Source organism: Panthera tigris, chromosome B3 (genome assembly GCF_018350195.1).
Source record: "Panthera tigris isolate Pti1 chromosome B3, P.tigris_Pti1_mat1.1, whole genome shotgun sequence".
Classification (NCBI taxonomy): Eukaryota; Metazoa; Chordata; class Mammalia; order Carnivora; family Felidae; genus Panthera; species Panthera tigris.
Window position 1 is genome coordinate 6,886,660 of NC_056665.1, and position 16,088 is coordinate 6,902,747.

At 56.6% G+C, this 16,088-nt stretch overlaps 1 protein-coding gene across 1 annotated transcript; it reads left to right on the forward strand.

Annotated features, from left to right (window-relative positions):
* Positions 1 to 1,574: 1,574 nt before the first annotated feature.
* Positions 1,575 to 15,981, forward strand: HAPLN3 (hyaluronan and proteoglycan link protein 3). The gene is made up of 5 exons (XM_042987663.1): positions 1,575 to 1,627; positions 9,587 to 9,760; positions 13,007 to 13,375; positions 14,686 to 14,988; positions 15,643 to 15,981. Exons 2-5 carry the CDS (start codon positions 9,646 to 9,648, stop codon positions 15,927 to 15,929), a joined length of 1,074 nt encoding a protein of 357 aa, XP_042843597.1. The 5' UTR covers positions 1,575 to 1,627; positions 9,587 to 9,645; the 3' UTR covers positions 15,930 to 15,981.
* Positions 15,982 to 16,088: the final 107 nt, after the last annotated feature.

Sequence of the window (16,088 nt, forward strand, 5' to 3'; positions counted from 1 at the left end):
CTCCTGCTCCCCCTGCCCTCGGCTCCTCTCGCCTGGGTAGTCTTTCCACTTCCGCAGACGTTCACCATCTCCTCCCCGGATTTGTTTTATTCCTGACCGCTGTCTGGGGGGCCAGCCCTGGCTGGCGTGTGAAACTTGCTGGAGCAAAACTGCCCTCCCTTGATGTCGCCCCTGTTCCTTCACCTGTGGCCATCAGCACCGGGATGCATTGGCCTGTCTCTCCCAGGAGTCTGGGATCCCCTGGTTTAAACAGGGTGGAGTCCTGAGGAACGCAGGGCCTCCGGCTGGAAGATCTGAGTTCACACCTTGGCTCCAAGCAACCTGAGGCGACTTGTTGAGATCTCTGGGCCTCGGTTCCCTCATCTGTAAAATGGAGATAATAGGACCGCCTCCACGGCCTTGTGGAGACTAACGGAGAGAACGTACAGATGCAAAGCCTGGTGTGTTGGAGGCCTCAAACACTTTGCTCACGCCATCATTAGAGAAGCTTGCAAGAGTTTCCTAACTGGTACTCGTGTTTTATCTATCACCCCTCCAATCCATCTGCACAGTGGTCAGACAGACCTCTCCTCCTGGGGTAGGAACCTTCACTGGCTCCCGGAAGCCTGGCATTCACTTCGGATGTGGTGTGCCTTCTAGTTCGCTGCACCTCTTGGTGCTCTGATGTGCTTCTGGCTCTTGTGTAAGACACACACACACACACACACACACACACACACACACACACACACACACACACACACGCTTGCTTGCCTGAACGTAGGCTGTGGTGTTTCTGGACTCCCTGACCCCGTGGCCCTTCTTCCGGCTAGGGTTGAAGGATCTCTCGGCTTCTCTGCTGAGGGAAACGGTCCAGCCCAGGACTCCTGTCGGCCAGGGCGGAAACAAAACACCCTGTCCAAACAGTTCTGGGAGGTGATGCCGGATGGCTGATTAGACTGCTGGCAGGATTCTAAGGGAGGGCCCTACCCCCTGTTGGAGCACCAGTCAAGCCTCGTTGCCCCTGCTGGCTGCAGGGAGCACCCCTAACCGCCTTGCCTCCTTCCAAGACCACAGATTCAAGTCTCACCCACTATCAGCATCTTTGCTCCAGACACGGAGTTAGCGGTCTGGCGATTTCATGACGGCCAAAATCATGGGCAGGAGGGATGTCCTTGCCTTCTTGTCTTACAGGGGGGAAAGGTAGGCAGGCAGGACATTCCTTACCCTTTCCTCTCCCTAAGGTGGGCGGCAGCCATAGCCCCCCTGCAGAGAGCTGGGGAGGGGCTCCCCCTGTTCAGTCCCACTGTTTTTGGTAAACGGGAGTGATCTAATTAATGGGACCCTCCTCAGTTAATGCGCCTCTTCCGTTTCCCACTTACCCTTTCTAAGATGTGACGGCAACTCGTGGACACTCAGTTTTGGAGGTGGTCCCCAGCCGAGGCTGGAGACAGCGCAAGTCGGCAACAACTCCTCCCTTTGGACCCAGCCCTTGGGAGGGAAAGGGGCGCCTGTTCCTTTAAGGGGCCGGCCAGGCGGGAGCGCGGGGATTTGTCCGCAGCCGCTTCCTTTCAAGCGCTTCGGGCTCCCTGGGACCCGGACCGTCCGAGGCCGAGCGCTCCGGCCGTCGAGGAGCCGCCTGGGGACGGTGCGTAGCTCGGGGGAGCTCGGGCTCCTCGGGCCCCCGTGCGGGCCGGGTTCTCCCCTCGCCGCTTTGGGTCTCCCGCGGGGCCCCAGGCCTCGCGGGCAGGAGGAGTGCGCTGGGCACCGCGGGGCCGGGCGGAGCTGGGTTCTGATCGCCCCTGGGGCGCGCCGCGGGGGCGAGTGCGGGGAGAGGGGCGCGGATCCCCTGGGCTCACCACGAGGAAGCGAAACCCGAGGCCTCTGAGACCACCGCCCGGTCCAGCCCCTTTGCCACCGGGGCCCGCCGATCCCTGCCGGTCACGTCCGGTCTGGGTCCTGCAGCCTCCAGCACGGTGCACCGCGCGCCTGGCTCTGCCCCGCGGCACGTGTCGCGTGCTCCGGGGTTCCCTGGAGCTCGGGGGTGAGGGGGGGGGGCTGGGGACGACCCGCGGGGCGGCGGGCGGGCGGGCGGACCTGCGCCTCTTGGCGTCTGCGTAGGGCAAGCGCAAAGATGCCCGTCGGGTTCAGGCCTCGGTTCACCGGGGTTTCTGCCTTAAGGCGGCAAGACCAGAGGCACAGAGAGAGGGCGGCGAGAAGGGAGATGGGTGGGAGATGGGATCCTTCGGGAAGGAATTTAGGTCTGGTGAGCGGCCAGGAAGGACCCAGTTGTGTCACCAGCTCGCTGGGTGGCCTCAGCAGCCTGTGACCCGGCCTCGACCGCGGTGCCCAGCGCTGACCCCGGGGAGTGCTTCTGCTCGGAGCAGCAGGGGATGGTGACGGAGAGGCGCCCTGGCCCCTCTCTCGCCGCCCTGCGTGAGCCAGCGGGGTGGGAATGCTGGTAGGAAACACCTCCGGCTTCCACTTTACGGGGCCCGCAGGTTTCAAAGGCGCCGGTCAGCCTTGTCTAAACGGGGCACCGAAGTCAAATTCCTCACGCGGAGCTGGGGCTTACGGAGTCCTGGAGGGCAATGCTGCCCCCTGCTGGAGTTTGGGGGACTCGGCTGGCCGTCGCACGGTGAGAATAGTCTGAGGGGAGGCGTGTGGCCCATCTTCCTTCCAAGGTGGGGTTCAGCTTATTCTGGTGTGTGGAGGGGACCCGAGGCAAGTGGTGCTGGGACAGGCAAAGGATGGGTGGCCCGGAGACTGGAATTTTCTCTAACTTCTGCCGGCGGAGTTACCAAAGCTAAAGCCTTGGGTATTTCACTCATCTGTGTGCCCTTAGCCTCAGTTTCCCCAACTGTAAAGAGAAGGCAGTGGTGGCTGCTTTCTCTCCTAGGCAATGAGAGGGGAGAAAGATCCACTGAAGTAACGTGAGAGTTCACCTTGTGCACTGTTAACCCTAGTAATAATAGCTAATATCTTGAGTGCTCACCCTCCTTAGTCTCTCCTTTTATCTTTTGATTGGAATTGTTGTGACCCCCATTTTACAGATGGGGAAAGTGAAACTCAGTGACTTGCCCACTGATACACTTTTTTTAAAGATTAAAATTTTTTTGTGTTTATTCATTTTTGAGAGAGAGAGAGAGAGAGAGAGAGAGAGAGAGACAGACAGACAGTGTGATCTGGGGGAGGGGCAGAGAGAGAGGGAGACACAGAATCCAAAGCAGCTCCAGGCTCTGAGCCATCAGCTCAGAGCCCGACGCGGGGCTCGAACTCACAAGCCATGGGATCATGACCTGAACCAAAGTCAAACGCGTCACTGACGGAGCCACCCAGGCGCCTCAAGATTTTATTTTTAAGAAATCTCTACACCCATCGTGGGGCTTGAACTCACCACTCTGAGATCAAGAGTTGTATGGTCGACTGAGCCAACTGGGCGCCCCCACTGATACAGTGTTAGTATGTGGGTGGAACCAGGACCGAATTCAGGTGGCCAATCTGACTCTAGGACCCGAAATCTGCCCCTGTGTTCTTCTGCCGAGATGTATTAGCGGCTCTTTGTTGAACACCTGCCACATATTGCAACTGGACATAATTCATCTTATATAACCCTCACCACAGCCCTCGAGTGAGGGGCTAGTATTGATCCTTTGTTCTTACAGAGGAGGTCGTGGAGATGTAGAGAGGTTGAATAACTTGCTCAAGGTTCCTCAGCAGGGTGCGGGTGGGTCTTTGCCCAGGCAGAGCTCCAGCTGAGTTGGGGAGCCCCCAGCTGCCAAGGTGACTGGGCTGGACTGGATCTTGGGCCTTCAAGCTGGTGGCACCTCTGTGGCAGTTCTGAGGGGCTGGGGACCAGGATAGGCAGGTTAGGGGAGCGGAGGCAGCCCATCGCTCCCCTGAGTGGGAGAGGTCAGAGACGGGCCTGGGGCCGGGCGACAGCTAAGCGGCATCTTCCACCCGTGGCCTGCAATCAGGACGCGGCTTTATGCTTTCGCCTAACGTTCAGGGTGGCCACTGGGTTCAACCCTCGAGCTTCCCTGTTAGTCTTCTCTGGGGACGGGGAGACCTCTGTTCAGAGAAGGGAAGCTTCTGTTCAGAGAAATCGAATGGCTTCCCAGAGCCAGCCAGCCAGCAGGTGTCACCTGGGCATCTGTCAGCCTGGACACATCAGATGTTTTGACGGGAGTGCAGCCCAGAGAGGGCTGGAAGAGGGGGGCCTGCTTCCATCGGGGTCACAGCTCTGGACACAGGGCTGATGTTCAGAACTCGTTTTTCTCGGTACCCTCCAGCAAAGAGAGGGGTTGACCAGATCACACCTCTCCACTTGCTGTAATTTGGTTTGGTTTTTTAAGTAGGCTCCACACCCAACATGGGCCTCGAACTCACAACCCTGAGATCGGGACTCACGGGCTTCACCGACTGAGCCAGCCAGGTGCCCCTGCTGTAGTGTTCCTAAACCAGAGAGTAGACAGGGGTGTGTCCAGAATGGAGGAGCGGGAAGTAATGAAGAGAACTGGGTAGGGCTGCTTTTAGCTGGAAAGGAGAAGCCAGGATGAGGCCAGGCACTTGAGCTGAGGTAGGGAGATAGCCTGGATGGTGCTCTTAGGATCAGGTAAATCAGAGGCATAGCTGTCCTCCGCCGAAAACCCTTCCGTGTCCACAGTGGTCCGGTGACAGCTGCGTGAACATCATTTCCCACCACCCTCTCTCTTGCTCCTCGCTCCTCACTGGACTTCAGGCTATTCCTGCCAGAGGCCTTCGCATTTGCTGGTCCCTACCCTGGGATGCTTTTCCCTAGGATTTTCAAAGTTTACACCTTCAGCTGGTCCCCTTCTCAGGGAGGCGTCCTGACCCATCCTGTCTCCAGGCACACCACCCCCCTCTCCTGCTTCAGCCTCTTCTATCCACATGCACGGCTTTGACATCATGTACGTCCCGCATCGTGCTGTTTCCCTCGGTGGCACGTAATCTCCAGGAAGATTTCGGATTTGTATCCTGCGGGCCGAGAGCTGTGCCTAGCACATGGTAGATGTGTGATAAATCCTCGCTGAGCAAATGAGGTCAGATTCCAGCTCCTTCGTCTATTACCCTGGGTAACTTTAGCCATGCACCTTAGCATTTCCAAGCCTCAGTTTGTACAGCGGGGACAAAAATTCTGACACTGAGACCCACAGGCAAGGACATCCGTGAAGATGCATGGACAAGTGGAAGGCAGTCCTTAAATGTGACAGACCGTGATGGGGTTGGCCTAAGGGTTCAGTAGAGTCCTGCCTCTACTGTCTTGGCCATGTGACCTTTAGAGAATTGCTTTGTGCCTCTGTTTACCTATGAGTTGGGGAAAATAAAATTCTTGCTGGCTGGCGGGGGGTGGGGCTGTTCTTGGGAGGATCAAGGGAGCTGCTGGCCACGGAAGCCCTTTAATACCCAGGGAGTAAGTGCAGTTCTCAGGCTTGAGGTTGGGAATGTGTGTAGGGGTCTTTGGGGCTGGGAAGGGGTGCCTAGGAGCTCCTTGGAGGGCACCACAAGGTGCTAGAAGTCTTTCCTGCTTCAGGGCGTGTTTCTGAGCCAGGAATTACCTCATTCACAATTGGTAAGAAGAACAAGGGACTGATGTCAGTAGTAACACCGAGTGGCATCGGTTCAATGGTGATTTTTCTCAACATGCTGATGTATTGGAGCGACCGGGACAGGATTTCTCCCAAAGAGCAAGCTTTAGCAAGCGACGGATTCCTTGAGAATCACAGTCCTCAGGAAGTGCCTTTCTTAGTACATGTGCAAAGGTCTCTCACGGTCTAGGCTCCTGCCGTTCAGGGCCCAAAACTCAGGAACCCAACAGATTTGGATAATACAGCATCCCTTCTCACCTCTCAAGACCCAAACTCTGCACCATGTCAACTCAAGGACGCAATAGATTTGGGGAGGGAGGGATGCCTGGATGGCCGCTTAACACAAAAGTTTTCTGATAAATGTAGGAATCACATGAAGAAATTGCAAAGACATGTCCCTGGAGTTAAAAAGAAAAAAAAAAAAAAAATGAAGAAGATGGCTTCACCCTGGGTCAGATTCTTAATTTCAGTGAATCTGGTTTCTACTGGAATCCAATACCCGAAAAGATCTACATCTCAAAGGAGGAAGCACTTGCCTCCGTGGGGGAGGCGTCAAAGGGCTGATTGACAGGGTGCCAATGTCAGAGGAGAATGAAAAGTCCTGGCGTTTTTTACTAGGACTGTTCCTGGTTTTGTTAACACTCTGGCTGCAAAGTTGCATATGTTTTGAGCAATCTGCCCCAACCTTATTTTCCCCCCGATCTTGTTATTTTTTTAATGCATTTAATGCAAAAATATGCATTTTTTTTCTTCAAGCACACAAATATTACTTTGTAGCAGAAACACCTCCATTCGCTCATCCCGAAGCCCTTTCTCACTTGGGAGGCACCCGGGCCGGATGCGCTGCTGGGCATACGGCAGACAGCCTGGCCTGGCGAGCCCTCCGCTGGAGCCCCGCCCAGGGACAGGGTGGACCCTGGGACATCCAGCTCCTATCAACAGCCTCTCTGTCCTCATTCCACCTCCTTCTGGGTTCCAAACGTGGGACCTCAAGGAAGGGAAAAGAAACTACCTCCTGCCTCCTCCTGCCAGGCACTGAGCTGCGTGCTCTACAACTTCCAGGAGTTGTGAGGATTAAATGAGATAGTAAGTGCTCATTAAACTCAGCTGTTAACTTTATGCCGATGCCAATGATAGCTCGAGTGAGGCTAAGCTGTGATCACAAAGAGACTCAAAATGTGGTGGCTTAATACTATAGGACATTGTTTCTCTTAGTGCAGATGGGGGAGGTCCAGGGCTAGGGGCACAGCTCTATCATTCAGCCTGTGGTTTACATCTGAGACGTGAGGTGGCCCCTTTGGGTGCCAGCATGTTGAGGGAAATACAGGAAGAAGTATCCCTAACTGTATTTTAAAAACTTTTCAAGGTTTAATTTGGGAAAGAAAGAGCACGAACAAGGGAGCAGCAGAGAGAGAGAGGGAGGCACAAAATCCGAAGCAGGCTCCAGGCTGTCAGCACAGAGCCTGACGCGGGCCTCGGACCCATGACCCATGAGATCGTAGCCTGAGCCGAAGTTGGAAGCTTAACCTACTGAGCCACCCAGGCGCCCCTCCCTTTTTTTTTTAATGTTTGAGAGAAAGAACCAGTGTGAGCCTGGGGCGGCGGGCAGAGAGGGGGGGAAGAGAGCATCCCAAGCAGGCTCCACACTGTCAGCACAGAGCCCGACATGGGGCTGGAACCCACAAACCGAGAGATCATGACCTGAGCCCTAATCAAGAGACGCTTAACCGACTGAGCCACCCAGGTGCCCCTTGTCCCTGTTTTAACACAAGGCCTGCCTGTGGCACGTTCATTTGGCTTACTGCCGTTGGCCAGCTCTGGCTCTCCTAGCTGCAAAGTGAGGCTGGGAATACGGCTTTCAGCTGAGCACACACCTGTCTAGAGCTCTGTTACTGTAGGAGAAAAGCAGACCATATGGGGGAGAAATAGGCCAGGGAGTTTTCCAAACCTGGTGTCCCAAATGAGGAAACCGGCCTGCAATCACACAGCTTGTCAGCAGTAGAGATGCGACTTGAACCCAGATCTTCCTACCCCCAAACTTCCGTATTAGGCTGCCTGATTGTGCTCGGGCTGCCCAGATCCAAGTCCCCGTGAGGCTTTATGGGGGTCACCTGGGGACTCTTGGAAGACGCAAGACCTCGGAAGGGCAAGGTCTTACTGTAATGCCCGGCACAGAGGGCAAGTCCAGGCCTCAGGCTCTCCACAAAGGCGTCTAAGAGAGTAGATTCTACTTCTCACCTTCCTGCACATTTGCCCTCCCCCCTGCCAAGAGTTCCTAACTGTTCTGGAAACAAGAAGGTTCCCTGCATAATCCAACCACCCTTACGGGTTCCGTGCTCTCCTTTCCTTTGCTCTTCCCCTTCCCTCCCGTCCCCCCTCCCCCCATCTCTTTTGCTGTCCCCTCCCATTCTGGTTTCCATACAACACGCGCTCACAGGGGCCCAACCTTACAATCATAGCAGAGTGGCAGTTCCCACATCTGCTTTGTCCATTTTAAATTACACCCTAAGTGTTTTTCCACGTGGCTGCATGATCAGCATGCTTCCCAGATGCCTGCTGCTGCCCTGTCCTTGCTGCCTCACGTTCCCCTTTCCACTCAGCCCCGGGAGGGGAGTTTGCGAGGTTTGTCTGGTCCTGTGGCCCCTCTGCTTAGAGCCTTCCTGGCACCCCAGGGCCTTTGGGGCAAAGGAGAGAGGGGAAAAAGCGGCTTGTTGGGCCCCAACGGCTCACGGCCTCTCCCCGAGATCAGTCAGGGTCTTGGCAGGAACAGAATTCACCCTAGGTGGTTCCACTAAAGAGACTCTAATAAGGACTGGCTAGCTTCTAGAGGGGGGTGGGGGCAACAGATAAGGGAGAAGACACAGACAAGCAAGGACAGCCACTGCCCCCCAGGTCTTGGGGGGAAAGAGGGAGGAAATAGGGTTAGAGGTCCTGTGAGAACAGGTGCTGGGGAGAGGAGCCTGCTGGTAAGCCAGTACCCCCCCCCAAGAGAAGCCACCATGGGGATCAGGGCAGAAAAGAGCACAGATAGCTTCCAGCACATTCCCAGCCCCCCCTCCTCCCCTCCCCCCTTCTCTCTGGCCTTTGGGCTTTTGTGTTTGCCCTGCCCTTGCTGGGCACACCCTAGTGTCCTTCCCGCCTGGCTAACCCCCACGTCTCCAGTCTAGTTTCCGCGCTCCTTCTCTGCGGCCCCACCGCTGGCCTCTGCTCCCCCCACACAGCCCACGCCTCTGCCCCGGCTCTGTACTGATTTCCTCCAAGGCTGCCGGTCTTTTAAACCTTTAGGCGCTCAGCAAATGGTGATGAGGGGCAGGTGAGTGAAGCGTTAGCCTTGGGTGCAGAAATAAATGCCGGGGAGGAGCGTGTGTGTGCCCATCAAAAAACCCTCAGTAATCAAGGTACAATATTTAAATGCAACATTAAAAAAAAAAAAAAACAGCCACGGACTAGCTGCCTATTTTGTGTGTCCACCAAGGTCGGAATGGTGTTTAAAATTGGTTTTGACCTTGACTCGGGATCAGAAACAAATGGCACATTGTGACCTCCCCGCCCCCCCCCCCCCCGAAAAGACATCTCTGGTCTGAAACCAAAGCTCGACGATGCAGGACTCCCTTCACTAAACACGAATGCACCCCGAGATTTTCCAGTCTAGTCTCTGAGAAATGCTGCTCACAACTTCTCAAATTCAAACGTCCGGTTTGAAAAGTTGACACTGCCCTATTGCCCTGTGAAATCTTCTCCAGGACTTTTGCCTCCTCCTGGCTCCTCCCGAGACCTTGCTGGCTTCCTCCCTGCCCATCTTGCCCGTGGGGTGCGGTCCCCCGAGGGCAGGGACCTGGCCTTGCTCTAGCACATCTTCTAGACTCTGAGAACAGTGCCTGTGCTCGTGATGCTCCATAATTATCTGTTGAGCGAGCGAACGAGTGGGTGCTGGAACCCAGGGGGCCCTGACCCCCCCTGCAGCAGGCTTCTCTAATGGGTTTTTCTCCTCTTCCCAGCCTGCCCCGGGCTCCAGCCTTGCCCCGGACACCCTGGCCCTGCCGCCGTGCGTGACGCCATGCGCCCTCTGCTCCTGCTGTACCTGCTGCCCTGTGTCTCTGGGCTGCCCTTCTACAACGGCTTCTACTACTCCAAGCCCAATGGCTGGAACCTGGGCAACGGCCACGGCGAAGGTGGGCGGCCTCCTGGATCTGGCTCTGGGCTCCACTGGGTGACCGAGACCTCTCCTGGCTCCTGCTGTGATATGCAGGTTCCAGGCCGGGACAGGGGACAGGGCACGGAGCCAGCAGCCCCTTCCCTATCCGGGCCCTGCAGGGGACCAGGTGCATTTCTAAGATCACTGCAAGGGCTGGTTCAGTTACTCCGTTTGCTAGGCCCTCAGGCTTGAGCGCATTGGAGCCGAAAGCACTTGACAATCTCACCTGTGTGGGACACAGGTGCGCTTAAGAATGCTCCCGAAGTTGCCAGTTTTCCAAGATCCAAATTAAATGTGACCCCCCTTGGAGTTCCTCAGTGGAAAGGGGGTTTGAGTTTAGACAGATGAGAGTTTGAATCTCAATTTTGCCACTTACTAGCTATGTGGCTTTGGGTAGGTGACTTTTAAAAATAATTTTTTAAATGTTTATTTTTGAGAGAGGTGGGGAGGGGTAGAGAGAGAGGGAGATGCAGAATCCCAAGCAGGCTCCAGGCTCTGAGCTGTCAGCACAGAGCCCGACGCGGGGCTCAAACCCATGAACTGTGAGATCATGACCTGAGCCAAAGTCGGACGCTTAACCGACTGAGCCACCCAGGCGCCCCTGGGCAGGTGACTGTTTAGTTAGCATGTGTTGTGCACCTACTATGTGTCAGGCATGCTTCTAGCGCCTTCTATACACGGTCTCATAATCCTCACAAACACCTGACCTATAGGCAAGCTTAACAACCAGCATAATGAAGGTACCAACCGGGCCAAGCTGATGCCGGCTGCCCTTGCAGCCCCGAAAGCAGATCCTGTGGATTATTTCATTTCATAGATGAGCTAACTGACGCTCACAGAGTTGAGCCAGCTTCCCAGGACACGCAGATCTTAAGAACCCATGCTGAGATTGGTTTGCGGAAAGCCAGAGGGGACGAACACTTCCCAGCCCCCTGGTCGTGAGCCTCCCTCAGGCTCTTGGGGAGAATCCGTTCCCTGGCCCTCCTGCTGTCTGGTGGCTGCTGATGGACCTTGACTTACAGCTGTGTCACCCCATCCCTGCCTCCATGGTCGCTTCGCCTTCCCGTTCCATCCTCCCATCTCCTCGGCCTCCTTCTACACAGATACTTGTGGCTGGAGTCCTTAACTTAGTCCCACCTGTAGACTCCACTTTGCTGTAGAAGGTGACCCTCACAAGTTCCAGGAATCAGTGATGGATGGGCTTGGGGCATCCATGACTTGACCTCCCACCCTCCTTTGCCTTAGAACTTATTTTTTGTACAAACGCTACTTTAAGGAGATTCAAGGAAACTTACAAAGGGAAACTTTCTACCCGTGATCTCACCATTTCCCGTCAGTCTCTGAATACATGTGAGCAAAATCACAAAGAGCTCCCCCCACCTGAGGGAACCCTTACTGCCATTTCAGATGTATCCCTCCAGCCTTTTACATAAGATTAAGAAAATTGTCTTCAACCTCCTGCTATACATGTGATTTGGGAATCTTGCCATCACTTCGTAGAATACAGCTCTTCCCCCCAAGGTCAGTGAGTGGATATCCAGCTGCCAGGCTATTTTACCTGGCTGTGTAGTGTTTCTTGTTTTTTGTGTGTGTGTTTGGTTCCTGGCCGTGTAGTGTTTAGTCGTACAGATGCATTATGATTCAGCCAAATGTTCTCATGGTCTTCGGGTTACAGCTTCAAACACAGCTTGACCAAAGAGCACTGGGGAACACAAAGGATGTAGCCACGGAATGAGAGTCCTGACTCACGTCTGTTGGGCCCGTTCTGTGTGCCAGGTTTCCCACCTCACCTGATTTGGGCCTCACCGCGGCCCGCCGTTGGTACTGTTACTACCCCGTTCTACAAATAAGGAAAGTGTTTGCAGAGTCCGTGGACTTCTCTAGACTAGATCAGATTAGCTTTGTGGAAAGTTGGAGCCAAGATGCAAGGCTGGCTTAGTTAGCTGCCTCCGGGCCTGTGGTCTCAAACCTCCGTGCCCACTGCCTGTCCAGGGTTCTCCAACTTGAGTGACCAGCCAAGTCACTTGGAGAACTGTTAAAACACTGATCACTGGGTCTTCCCCGCCCCCGCCGGAGTTTTTGATTCAGGAGGTCTGGGCTGGGGCCCAGGAGTTTGCATTTCTAACAAGTTCCCAGGAATGTTGCTGCTGCTGGCTCGGGGACCCCGCTTTGGGAACCACTGCACCAAAGCATCTGGCTTTTGCAGCCTGAGGTCCTCTGCAGGGAGCCTCTTATCTCCTGCTTGCCCCGAGCCTACCCCCCTCCCCCACCCTGTGTCCCTCCAGGGGTCTAAGTCCAGGCCCAAGATCAGGAGATAGGCCTCTGTACTGGGTCCCAAGTTAAAGATGAGCCAGCCTCAGCATAAACCTGGTTCTGGGGGCAGGGGGGGGGGGTGCGGGGGGGTGTTTGTTAGGCTCTGTGTTTATTGGTACCCGTGAGCCCTGAGTATTGTCTCCTGTAGAAGTCCTGGCCTCCTCTCACCTGTGTTTCTAGGTATTTGGGGAAGAATCATGGATGACAGGTAGACAGACAGCGAAGGACAAGCTGTGCTCTTCCGTGGTCAGCGTGGTAGGGAAGGACATTCAGGGCGATCTGAGTCCCAACCAGCCACCTGATATGGGGTACTCTTATCACCTAACTACATCAGCTAGCTTCTTATGCACAAACTTAATGGCTTAAGACAACAGCTGTGGTTTTTCTGTTTTGCTTTGTTGCTTATTCCACGGGTCAGCATTTTGGGCTGGCCGCCATTTCCTCACAGACTGTGCCTGCAGTCGGGGGACAGGTCGGCTGGGGGCTGCGTGGCCTAGGACGGCCTCAGCTGGGAGGGCTCGTCTCTGCTCCATGTGGGGCTCTCCTTCTCCAGCAGGTGAGCCCAGGCTCGTTCTCATGGAGGCTGGCAAGGTTCCGAGAAGGAGCCGAAGCAGCGGGGCCTCCTGGAGCCCAGGCTCAGGACAGTCACCTCTGCCAAGTTCATTTGGTCAAAGCGAGTGGCAAGGCCAGCACGGATTCGAGGGGAAGGGGACACAGAGTCCCCTCTTGACAGGAGATGCAGAGTCCCATTGCAGAACGCGTGGACGCAGGGACGGGTGTGGTGTTAGGGCAGTTCTTGCAACGTGTTTATTCCCGGGCCTGGCGGGAGCTGGGGATGAGCTGGGGGTGGCCGCTGCAGGGGTACACGTGTGCCCCACGGGTCCCCATCTGCACCCCACTTCTCCCGCAGGCGTCTTCAACGGGGTGAGGCTGGTGGTAGAGACGCCCGAGGAGACCCTGTTCTCCTACCGAGGGGCCAATGTGACCCTGCCGTGCCACTACCACTACGAGCCGGCCCTGCTGTCCCCGAGGCCCGTGCGCATCAAGTGGTGGAAGCTGTCAGAGAACGGGGCCCCGGAGCAGGATGTGCTGGTGGCCATCGGGCTGAGGCACCGCTCCTTCGGAGACTACCGAGGCCGGGTGTGTCTGCGGCAGGACAGGGAGCGCGAAGTGTCGCTGCAGATCGGGGACTTGCGGCCGGAGGACTACGGGCGTTACCGCTGTGAGGTCATTGACGGGCTGGAGGACGAGAGCGGCCTGGTGGAGCTGGAGCTGCGGGGTGAGGCCCTGAGAAACCATCTAGAACTCTGTGCGTTAGACAAGCATGCAGTCCTCAGGACCACCCCTGCTGTCATCATCAGCCTGGTTTTATAGATGAGGAAACAGGCACAGGGGCGTCAAGTAACTTCCCTAAGGTCACACAGCTCATGGATGGCGGCGTAGGACGTCGACCCCAGGCAGTCGGGCTCCAGAACCCTCTACTCCCTCTGGCTCACACCCTCTTTAGAGGAACTGGCCCCACAGCCAATTAGAGACGGAGCTGAGACGCTCCCAAAACCAAAGAGGCTGCCCAGTGCGAGTGACAGGAGTAGTGGGGACTGAACCCTCCACTCAGTGGCTGAACCCTCATCCCATCCCAAAGGAGTGCCCCACTCAGGTCCGGAAGCAGAGTCCGTGCAGCCAGGGTTTCTGATTTGACAAGAGAAGTGTATATTTTTACGTGAAATCTCTGGATTTTTATGTAAGGCTCTTCTAAAAAACGAAAACCCCAAACCAAAAAAACCCAACAGTCACAAACCAGGGCTGTCCAAACGAGCCAGGCCCTGTGTGCAGTCCCGTCTCTGCCCCTAGGACGGGGCTGTGCGTCCTCAGACCTCTCCTACCTGTTAGGGAGACGGCTGGGACGGACGGAGAACCGTGTTCAGGCCCCACATCCACCCCCTCCCAGCCTGGCGTCCTGGGTAGACGCCTCATCCCCTCGGAGCTCCCGTCCCCTCCCGCGTGAGATGAGGGATGGGGGTAGCGCCTCCTGTACCTCCTTCTGAGGAATTGAACATAAAATGCAAGTCAAGGGCTATTACCATCAGCACCCGCCTCCCTAGCCCACCTGGCGGCCGGAGGGGTCACATTCCTCATCCCCGATGGCGGGGCCGGTGGGGATGGGAGGATGCCAGCACCGCAGGTGAGAGCCCTTGGCCAGGTCACAGACTGCTCGCCGTGTCCTCACACGGTGGAAGGGGCGAGGGGACATCATCTCATTCACGAGGGTGCCACCCTCATGACCTAAATGCCTTCTGAGGGTGGCCTCCTGATCCCATCACATCAGGCCTCAGGATTTCAACATATGATCTGGGCGGGGGTGGGGGGGGGTGGACGGGATACAATGGAGACCACAGCTCTGGGGTTCCTGCGACAGCCCTGTGAATTAGGTGGCATTCCCACTCTATACGTGGGGACATTGACTGGCTGATCCATTCATGAGCTTAACCAGCTACTACGTGTTTTCAGAGTGCCGGGGGCAGGGACCGGGGTCTCCAGCCGGCTGGGCCCCTGCCCACCCGTTCCAGCCCCTCTGTCCTCCCTCCCCAGGTGTGGTCTTTCCCTACCAGCACCCCCAGGGCCGCTACCTGCTCAACTTCCGCGAGGCCCAGCGGGCGTGTGAGGAGCAGGACGCGGTGGTGGCCTCCTTCGAGCAGTTATTCCGGGCCTGGGAGGAGGGCCTGGACTGGTGTAACGCGGGCTGGCTGCAGGACGCCTCGGTGCAGTACCCCGTCACGCTGGCCCGGCAGCCCTGCGGTGGCCTGGGCCTGGCGCCCGGGGTGCGCAGCTACGGCCCGCGTCACCGCCGCCTGCACCGCTATGACGTGTTCTGCTTCTCCGCTGCCCTCAAGGGTGAGTGCCGTGGCCAGGCACAGGCCAGGGGTGGGAGGGCGGCATCTGGGGGAACGTTAGGACCTCCCTGCCCGCACCTTCGCCTGGAGGTCTGGAGCACCTGCCGACACTGAAGCCACGTCTGGCTGAGTGTTTGAGTGCTTTGCTGCTGTTTCACACCAATCGCTGGTTTCCTCGTTCCTCAGACGCGTTTTGAGAGCCTACTGCGTGCTAGGGCCCAGCCTAGGCTCTGGGCATCATAGACAAATGCAGCATCGTCTGTCCCACAAGGAGGATCATTTCATGGGAGGATAAAAACAGACATGGATTCACGGTCACTCAGAAGAGTGTCCGGGCACGTAGTAGGTGCTCAGTAAATGAGTGGGCGAGAGACTCCGATTGGTCCAGCCTAGGTGGGGTGCCCAGACACGAGTGGGGTGGAGCACAGACACGACTGGAGGGACTGGAGGGACCCCAGCCCCACGGCAGATGGGATGGGACTCTCAGAGAAGGGGTCAGAACCGGGAAGGTATCCCCTGAATATCCATGGCACGGCCCCCTGGGCTCCTAATTGCCAGGCCTTTGGAGACTGGCATTTCTGCAGCTCCCCCCCTCCCCCCGTCCTCTCTGGCTGCCCCCTGCGCTGCCCCGCCCTCACACCCCACTTTCCCACAGGGCAGGTGTACTACCTGGACCACCCTGAGAAGCTGACGCTGGCCGAGGCCAGGGAGGCCTGCCAGGAAGATGGCGCCCGGATTGCCAAGGTGGGCCAGCTCTTTGCCGCCTGGAAGTTCCGTGGCCTGGACCGCTGTGATGCCGGCTGGCTGGCAGATGGCAGCGCCCGCTACCCTGTGGTTCACCCGCGTCCCAACTGCGGGCCCCTGGAGCCTGGCGTCCGAAGCTTCGGCTTCCCAGACCCGCGCAGCCGCAGGTACGGCGTCTACTGCTACCGCCCACGCTAGTCCCCGCGCACCCTCCCCTCTCAGGCTCTATTTATTGAGTGGTTCCTTGTTCCTTGCAGGTTGGGGCCATTTTTGTGTTGCTTTTATACTTCTCAAATTAAAAACAAATTTTGAAATTGCTGAGTTTTTGTTTGTTTGTGTTTTGGTAAATCCAAGATT